Below are 9869 nucleotides of genomic sequence, written 5' to 3'. Positions count from 1 at the left end.
TCAAAGATGGTTAAATCCACTTCATCTTGGCCAAAGGTCAAAGTTTGCCTCTGGTCACATGTGAGACTTTAAGCACTCGTGAGGTTTCGGCTTGAAATCTTAAAGCAGCAGCTGCAGTGGGCCGAAGAAGCTGACCCTTGCTGCTTTAGGGCGAGAAACCCCTTAAGACCTGAGCTGATCGCAAGAACACCTCGATAACAGAGCTACTCTTTAATTGCATCCTACGTGTGGTCCACCTTATCTCCGCTGCAGCAGCTAGTGTGTGTGTGTGTGTGTGTCTGGACGAAGGACCAGAAAGAAGCGTGATTAGGCAGCTGCAGGCGAGATGATGGATTTGATGAGCTCCAGGGTTTATAGTTCTGCCTCACACTCTGTTCACTAACCCTGAGTTCAGGTAGAGCAAAAGAAAAAAAAACATAATGATGGACAGCGGCAAATCTCTAATTTGCCCACTGAGGCATACATTTTCTTCCCTCAAGACCATTTTTTTCACATCTTTACTTTGAATATAAAACAGTTCAATCAGCTCTCTCCTGTAAAGGAGAGATAGTGAGATAATTCTGATTGGTTAAACTGCAGCTAAGAAAAAAACAGTCAGAGGAAAACTTTGAATTAGCTTTTCAATTCATGTTATTGGTCAGCCATGCAGTCCTTTTTATGTTTATTTTAAACAGAGACCTGTTATACAAGATACTGTAGATAAAACAGAAGCTTAATAAAATGCTAAAAACAAGAAAACAGTTCTACAGTGCCTATAGAAAGTTTAGATATTTGGAAGTTTCATGCTTTTATTGCTGTCATAAACCAAACACAGTCACTTTAAACAAGTTCCCAGCTTCAGCAGGTGAGATGGGAGAGACTGTAGTACATCTGTTGCCCAGTTCTTCACCAGTCTAAGCTTTAGGGGGAAGTGGGAAATGAAAGCCACTGTTGAATATTTTAGCTGAATATTTGTAAAACTGACCGAGTTATAGCCATATAGTTACAGTGTTTGCTCATGTTGATTAATTGTGGCAGCCATCTTGGGTTGGGCTTTAACCACAAATTTGCTTCTTTCACTTTTTCCTTACTCAGATCATGTATGCCACCAGCCCATACTCCGACCCTGTTGTTTCAGCTGACATCGATCCCCAGCCAATCATCGATGAGGAGGAGGGCCTCATTTGGGTGGTGGGCCCTGTGCTAGCTGTCGTCTTCATCATATGCATCGTCATTGCTATCCTTCTCTATAAGAGGTGAGGAAATTAAATCAGCACACAAGAAAAGCACAGGAATATTTCTCAGAATGAATGACTACCTTTAGTAGAGACGGGATAAGGATGGTGCAAGACATATGCTGCAGCCACATGATTACTTATATATGAGCACTTAAAATTCATGCTATGTATAGCCAGTCAACATTCATTAAATATTTACCTCTCAATAAACTGATACACTCGCACAGACAAATTTGCACATTCAAATGCAGACACAGAAAATAAGATTTTAACTTAAAGCCTGAGGCCCATTGATCCTCGCACTAACCATGACCTTCACTCTCAGTAACTCACGTTAAATCTTACACGAGTAGTTCCAAACATGCTGCTACCCAAACTGTCAAGCCATCAAGTGCAGGCACCCACAGACTTTAAAAAAAAAGACATGTCTGCTGACTGAAAGCTAATCAGACACAGCCCTTCCTTCAACACTCTCACAAACTTGCCTGACAGTGTGGCAAACACTTGCTGTAATTCACTTTCCCACTGAATCAAAACAGCCTGCGTTTTTTTTTTTTCCTCTTATAAACTGAAACCCCCCAGTGGTAGTCAGAGCCCGTAATGTCACTGCTCATCAGTCAAGCGTAGGAGGGAAGAGCTTTGACTATCTGCTGCTTGTCACTGCATGTGTATGAAGCTTCAGAAAGACCCCGGGGTCTGGGCTCGCTTCCCAGCTGTCCTAACCCTTACCTCTTTCACCGCTACTCAAATTCCACAGGGGGAAGTTGGTTCCACATTTTGACCTTATGCTGCCATCCTATAATTTTTTGTCAGCACATGCACAGCTTACAAACATGCATTCCCACACCTTCATCTCCTCTCACCTTTTACATACAGATTTAGTGCACTGTTCACTCAATCAAATGTCCAGGCATAAGCAGAATTTTGCTGGAGTCCTCAAGGTGTAATTTTAGGAGGAGAGATTAGGAACTGCAGAGTCAGCACAAGCCTAGATCCATCAATAGCATTAAGTCTAAACTTGCAGTTTTGTCCTACTATACGTAAATTGTCTTGTCCTTCATCAAACTTTAGATTTGATAATACAGAGAGGTGAAATAAAAGTGTCCGAGGTCTGCAAATAGCAGGGAGATTTATACGTTGATTATCCAGCTTGTGTCACAGCTACATTGGAGAACATTCTAGCCTGGATTTATTTATGTTCCAGACTAAAATAAACCACCATCAATGACCATGTACACCTTTGCTAGAGAGAAATATATATTCTGTGCTACTACAGTGTATCGTCTTCTGATGAAAAATACATTTTAAAAGGATGGTTCAGATCTTTTGATGCGGAAAGGTCATGAATACTGTTTATTCTGACTGGACTGATGAGCTAACAGCTAGTCTGAGCGAGGCCAAGACCAGCGTGGATTGCTGTCATCATAAAACACCTCAGAAGTCAAACATTTCATAGCCGTTCATCCAGACATTGTATAAACCTTACCACCACCATCATCTTAGAATTACATGGTTATTCCAGCTGCTGCTATTTGTGCTTAAAAATAAACATGACATGCAAAATTGATGGTGTTGTAAAGGTTTAAAAAAGAAAGTCAACATAACCTCCGAACGTTTTGATTGGAATCATCTTAAGATAACAGCAGTTCATTTTGGTCTTGTTCAGACTAGTCCTTAGCTTGTTAATATGGTCAGAATACATGAATCATGCAATCATTACACTCATGCACCAACTAGACCTACTCTAGAAAAATTAAAAACAAACTAGAGCTTGACTGCCATTGTCAATGAAAAAGAGTCTGAAAATATTGGCAGTTTTGTTATTACTTCACACCAGTTTTAACCACAACATAAAGTGAAGATATTAAATAGTCATCAGAGCATAACTATGTGGTGTTAAGAAATAGTTCCCAAAATATATTGTCATGAAATTTGATACTGACGCCCCAGAGGGGCCTTTCCGTTGTTGAAGCATATTTCTCATTTCTTTTTTTGGTGTCTCTTAAACAGTATTTGAACACTGTGATGGTCCTGTTCTGGTGTCGGTGGTTTATATTTCCGTGAATGACGTATAGATACCAGCCAGTTAACAAGCTTGAAGGCATTCATAATATGGCAGCATATCTTTTTTCAACAGCAAAGTGCTTTTGTAAAACTTTAAACAAATGTTCTAAAATTGCTAACATTTTGTGTGAAAGACCACCTGGGTTGCCACATAAGCGCTCCCCAGTGACCAAAAGGCCAGTTGAACTTTGAGTCACTGCAGTCTTAAAAAACTTTGAGAGCTCTGCAGCATGATATATTTCAAGAAAAAGCACTCAGCTGTGAACAGAATTCTCATGAAATAATACTAAGAAATAAAAGAGAGCACTAATATTTGATATTTTTTGCACTGACAAAGGCCACCAAGCTAGGTTTATTTTTTCACCCATTTATCCAGAGTAGGTCTGGTTGGCACACGCTTCTAAAAATTGTGCAATTTATGTACTACAGAATTAAACTCTTTCTCGAGACTGAGGTTGTTGAAAGGCTTTTCACAGAACCCCATTTCTAAAGCTCTGAACTATTCCTTTAAAGCCTCCTGTGCCTAATTCATACACATCCATTACAAAATGATGATCCCATGTGTCATTTCCATCTAAAATACGACATACGCAAATTTCAAATGTGCATAATTTCTAACCTTATTTAAACGCAACACTGGAAGGCAGGAGAAGACAGACACACCAATTAGCAGTCAAGAGAAGACTTTTATGCTTGAACAAGAAGCAATCAGCTGAAACTGCTCGAAATAGCAGACATACAATGTACAAATCTTGGCTGCACCTGGGAATCTGTACTATTTGAAACAAAGAACTCCTGGGCTGCATAATTGAGCATAATCCCTGAAGTGAAGCGTCACAAAAGTGAGATGCGATTGTATCGTTTGTCTCTGACGCCACAGAGTCATTTGGTTTCTAGAATGCTCAATTATATAAGGCTAAATGTCTCGCCAGCTAATACTGTGTTGGTTTTTCTTTCCTTGCTTTCCAACGGCGCAGCAAACCAGACAGGTAAGAGTGAGAAAGAAGAAAAAAAAAAATATATATTTTTTTTTTATTTTTGGTCAGCTTGTTAAATGTGTACAAATCATACTGTTTGCTTAAAATATTCAAAATAAATGCAACAGTATTTTATTCAGTATTTCTGAATAAAGCAAAAGGTCCCCCCACTTCAAAATAAAACACTCACATTATTTGTCAAAAGCATTTTGTGTTAAATATGTCAAGACATCAAACTTGGATTTAAAATACTAAAAAGTACACCTATAATTCAGAGTAAGTTGACCAAAGAAGTATTTGTTGTAATTAGGGTATGTACATAAACTGGATCAGGTTTCAGTACAATGCAAATGAAGCCTCTGCTGTAACTAAAGCTTCCAGTTTTTTTCTTTCTTTTTCTTTAATTGAATATTATTTGACAGTACCACTGAAAACTGAACATTAGGCTTCTCTAAGGGTAGCATTAAATAGCTAGTGGCTATTGTACTGCGTGACATTTTACTATGAAGTGATGTTATTTGGACCATCCTATGTAGCCCTGAGTACTGAAAGAATATAATCCTGTCACCTCCTTAATTACATCACTGCCTTCATTATTCAACAATTAGGCTGTTTTTCTGTTCTGAAATAATTTCATGTTGCCTTTTATTCCACAGGAAAAGGGCAGAAACAGAAGCCAGAAAAGGTAGTCTCCCCAACAGCAAGGAAATACCGCTTCATCATCCCACTGATCCCGTCGAGCTCCGACGTCTCAACTTCCAAACACCCGGTAAGTGTTACCAAGTGATGCCAAACACGTCAAGGCTTTTATTCAGATTTTAAAAGTGTGGAATTTTTCACAAGTATTTTCCAGGACTAATAGATAGATAAATTAGAAAAGAGAAGACAAATGAGGATGGATCATCTACCACATGAAGCCTCAAGTTTAACATGTTACAGGATAAAGATAAGAAAAGATATTAATTCTTCGTAACCTTTCCGCAGAACTCTACTTCAAAAGATTTGAACTATCACTTTAACCACTGGGTTTCAAAACCAGTAAACGCCAAAATTTAGTAGTGTGTGAAGTCTAAATAAGTCCAATTTTAAAATTGGTAATGTGGAGAAGTCTTTCATTGTGTTATTAAGATTTATTATGTAGAAAAAGAGTACCAGTGCCATTGGCTCTTTGCTACAATGGACCAAAAACAAATATTCACCATTAATCTATACGTGACTGATTATCACTTCTTCATTAGAAACACACTGAGGCTTTCCTCTAAATATGTTTCTAAGAATTTCTCCATCGCCTACGCAGGGAGATTGGCATCGACCAGAAGAGCATTTTGTAAAGATATAGTGGACAGATGCTTTGAAAAGGCATAGGGTCAAAAGTGACACCTTCCTCCCCGAAGACACTTCACACTGGAAAAATAAAGAGGCAGGAATGCAAGCTTGACACTTCTGTGGCATATGTCATCTTCGTCTGCACCTGGGTTTTATCCAGGTCACCACAACTTGTCATGCTTCCCCAGAATAGAACCGAACTGCTTGAACGATACAGCGCTGTTTAAAGTCACAGGATGCTGCACTGCAGAAGGTGAAAGAAATACAAAATTTATCTCAACCCGATGTTTTAAACTATATGAAAGCCAACTTATGGTAGTGAGAAAGGAGGAGTGCCTGTGTTTAGTTGCTTTGACCCTTTGCGCTGCAGTGAGTGGTCATTGATGTCAGTCATGTCGCGGCTTATTCACGTGGCCGTTTCTCACTTCAGGTAAAAATGAGAGTCGCTGTCTGTTTATTACCTGGAAAGGCAGTATGCATCTTTACCCTCACCCTGACCGAGAGCGGCACGCTTAACTGCCTCTCGAGCTCCTCTGGCATTGACTGCATTTGGACAGGTGTTCACAGACTGCCAATAATGTTGTAATATCAAAGCCATATTTTTTAGGTCAGCTAGTATAAAAGACAGATGAATTGTCCCCGCAGGCTTTTTTTTTTTTGCAAAAGATTATGCATATTTATAAAAGCTCTTCAATGATTTTAGGACCATTACAGAGTGTTTCATCCAAGCAGAGGGGTATTTTTCCTTTTGGCTCGGAGTGATTTCAACTATCCTTCCACTATTTTGCTCGCCTCTCAAGCCATCATTTTCCCCCTCCCCAAAAGCTTTTGTGAGAGCTGGTATCTTGGCTTTCTCGATGTTCAAAAAGGATCAAACATTTTTTCCCCCCACTTTCTCTCAAGCACTTCTCCATAAGAATTCCCCTCTCTCCCCCTTCCCTCCTTTTTCACCTCTTTACCCCCTCATTGGACATTTTCATCTTAAGGATGCTTGATGTTTGAACGATGGCATGTCAGAAAAGGCACTTTCATTGCTCCCCCTCCCCCCCCCCAATAGTGAAAATGGATTCTGAGTAGTGGACTGCAATAGAAACAGCCTTTGCAGTCTTTCAGAGAGACGTAAGAGTGGGTGTGCAAACAGCGCAGCTTCCATTAGCTAATGCCCACTTGTGCCAGAAACCAAAATGAAACATCACTGTGTTGTACAGAGCGCCTGTCACCCAACTGGTGAGTCTAAATGGCATGAGTTCCTAAAGTTGGGATATTTGGTCATTGGCTGTATTGTGCCACTGGTCAGGATGTTCTATCACTTTAATTCTGCTTTGGGAAATTAAACTGCAGGTTGAAACATTAAGCTGCAGGTTGTGACAGCAGTGCATAAATGTCAACATAGTCAAGAAAATGAATCTCAAATAGTCTCTGTTAGACATAGGCCAGTGTCAGATTTTGCCTGTATAACTAAGATTACACAGTTTTATACTATATTAAAGCAACAATGCTATTACTAGCGCTGCTATAATATCATTTTGATAGGGTAGAAATATTATTTATTCATAGTTATTTGACTGATGTATAAATAGTGTTGGCAATTGTGCTCTCTTTAAAATGAGCAATGTTACCTAAAACTCTGGAGAGCAAGCAAACTGATTAAAATGTTGTTGTTTTTTTTACATGTGCACAATGAGAGAATTTAATTTAGTATTAATGCACAGAAAACTGTTGCCTGCTTTTCTAAGTTTTATAAAGTAACATTGGGAACCTGACACACTGATGTTAACTAGTTAATTACCCAGTTAGCTGCCTGATCAGAGCCTACAGTAGGCTGTTAATTTGATTTTAGCAAAAATATAGAATTACTACTAGCTACTATTTAGAGGTAATAGTAATAATATCAGAATACATGTACTCTGCTGTCATTAGTTTCATAAAGTAATGTTGGGAGCATGACAAGCTAATGTTAGCAAGGTAATTAGCCAAGTTTTCTTGATAACTGCATTCAATAGGCTATTTTACCAGAAAACACTGTAAATGTTGTATTTTTTTAAATCAACATCAACTTAAAATGAGAGATATGTGAAACTCCTGTGGTAATGAAGCAAATGTGTAAATCACAGTAATGGCATAACACTTTTTTAAAGTTTATAAACCATCGTATTTCCTGAAACTGGAAACCAATCAATGCTTTTTCTGCTTTGTTTTTTTCCCCCATGAAGCAGCATAGAAGAGCTTTTAGCAAACTGCTTTTCATGTTACTAATAAATGTCCCATTTATAGTTGACAAACATGCAGATATTTCTTATCACTTTTCAGTTTCTGCCTTTTGTTTGTGAAAAAAACTAGTCGTCACATTGCTCTGCAGTAGAGCTAATTCCATCACCATTTCCTTCACAGGTTCAGGTGCGCCCAGTCACCCCAGTAACCTCCATTTGTCAAGTTAGTTGGTCTCGATTTTGCATTTGACATAACTTGTAATGGGTTTTCGGCTTTAATTCCTTCCTTTTCCTTTTTTTCTGCCAAGTCTTGTATTTCCATCCGCATCTAATCCATCTGGTGTTACGCTAAGTCATTGCAGGAAGCGGAGCCTGAAAACATGTCATCGCTCAAAGCAGATGTCAACAGCTGGCCTAATATTTAGTGTCTTTTTGTTTGTTGGGATGTTTTTGTCTGTGCCATAATGTCATGCTAACTATCCACAGCAGCATTCTGTGTGAATAACATTTTTCTCTCTAAATAGGGAGTGGGGGAAAGTGTATTCAATGACCTCATTGGCTTCTGTGTCCATATTCTCTATTGGCATGGTCACTGCTTTGAGTAAATAAACCAGCCTAACAATCTTCCATCCCTCCTCTTATCACATTCTGCTAATCTAAGCATTGTTTGCTTGAGCTTGGGTGATGCCCTATTCTAAAACTAGTCAATCACTTTTTTGTCTGTCTTATGAATAGGCATGGCTAGCCATCCCCCAATTCCCATCATGGAGTTGGCAGATCACGTGGAGCGACTGAAAGCCAACGACAACCTCAAGTTTTCACAGGAATATGAGGTGAGTTTCAGAAAAATATCTACTGCAGCTCAATCTATGAATCACTAAACAATTAAAAATCATCCTGAAATCTCATTTTATTTAACCAGGCAAATCCCATTGAGATCAGAGATCTCTTTTTCAAGGAAAGATTGGGCCTGAAGGCAGCTTAAACATGCATGTTTATCACTCCAGACTCTAAACATAGTTAACATTCACAATAGCCACATTCCATTTTTATGCCTACTGGCTTGGCTTCATTTCTGAACTTCCCTCTGGGAACAATAAAGTATAGACAGATAAATAGAAGATGGTCCAACACTAATGTTGTTTGGAACAACTGAACATTTTTGTTTACAAGTGTTTGGAATGAGGAAGGCTTTTGGCATGTCATATTATATTTATATTTTATGATTTCAAGGTGTGGTCTGTGTTTCTAGGTTAAAACAAGGTTATTATGTAACACACCTATATGGTGAGAGGTGAAGTACCACCCCAACCAACCCTTAGTAGTGCCATAAAAATTTTAGCATTGCTTACTGCTTTTACTACAAAAACTGTGGGGTCATGGTTTTCTGACACATTCTATATAAAATTCTGCACTTGTGTTGAAGTCAAAGTCTGAAACTTAAAGAAAGCACACACACACTAGTTTTAGTTATTCTAAACCAAACAATTGCTTTGGTGCTGTATTAACATAAATAAAATGACTTAATCCTTGTAACTTGTAACTTATTAGCTGCAGATTTTTGGACATAGTAGCAAAACAAAACCAAGAATTTATTGCAGAAGATATTGTAGGATACTAAAAGAGGTGAACAACTAGGGATAAATTACGTTTACCTAAATGAATTAAAGTACAGCACTTGACTCTGCTAAATAGTGAACCTGCTCCTATGTATTAAGTATTTTTAAATGATTCCTAATGCTTAATAAACTTATGAATACCATTTATAAAAGGAACCTTGTTTGGAAATGGTACAAAAAAGGTTCAGATGAGTGCAAAGGCTAAAAGTGAAAAGGCATCAGAAAGGAAAGCAAGTTGAATTTATATATAGTATGATTAGACCTTCAAGTCTAAAACTTTTACACTGCAGTGAGACAATGCACATCTTCCTGTTTTCTAAATAATATTATATAAAGATATATTTATATTTGCAGAACACTCATGGACCTTTACAAGAAAACATCTTGTAGAGATGTACTGCCATTCTTTTTCTCGATTTCTCTGTGCGGATCCTCTAAAACTTGAGGTCACCATGC

General features: G+C 38.3%; 1 protein-coding gene across 41 annotated transcripts in view; it reads left to right on the top strand.

Moving 5' to 3' along the window:
- Nucleotides 1-9869, top strand: part of LOC108234849 (protein tyrosine phosphatase receptor type D) — a 441438-nt gene that overhangs the window by 413472 nt on the left and 18097 nt on the right. For 20 of the 41 annotated variants that reach the window (XM_017414372.3, XM_017414367.3, XM_017414363.3 and 17 more), the window contains 5 exons: nt 1075-1235; nt 4259-4270; nt 4915-5027; nt 7976-8017; nt 8530-8627. In XM_017414372.3, coding sequence (XP_017269861.1) covers nt 1075-1235; nt 4259-4270; nt 4915-5027; nt 7976-8017; nt 8530-8627 — 426 coding nt within the window. The remainder of the gene's footprint in view (nt 1-1074; nt 1236-4258; nt 4271-4914; nt 5028-7975; nt 8018-8529; nt 8628-9869) is intronic. The other 21 variants (XM_017414387.3, XM_017414384.3, XM_017414386.3 and 18 more) reach the window with 3 other exon arrangements.

Source organism: Kryptolebias marmoratus, linkage group LG7 (genome assembly GCF_001649575.2).
Source record: "Kryptolebias marmoratus isolate JLee-2015 linkage group LG7, ASM164957v2, whole genome shotgun sequence".
Classification (NCBI taxonomy): domain Eukaryota; kingdom Metazoa; phylum Chordata; class Actinopteri; order Cyprinodontiformes; family Rivulidae; genus Kryptolebias; species Kryptolebias marmoratus.
The sequence above is the reverse complement of the archived record's forward strand: the minus strand, read 5'-3'. Positions and strand labels throughout refer to the sequence as shown.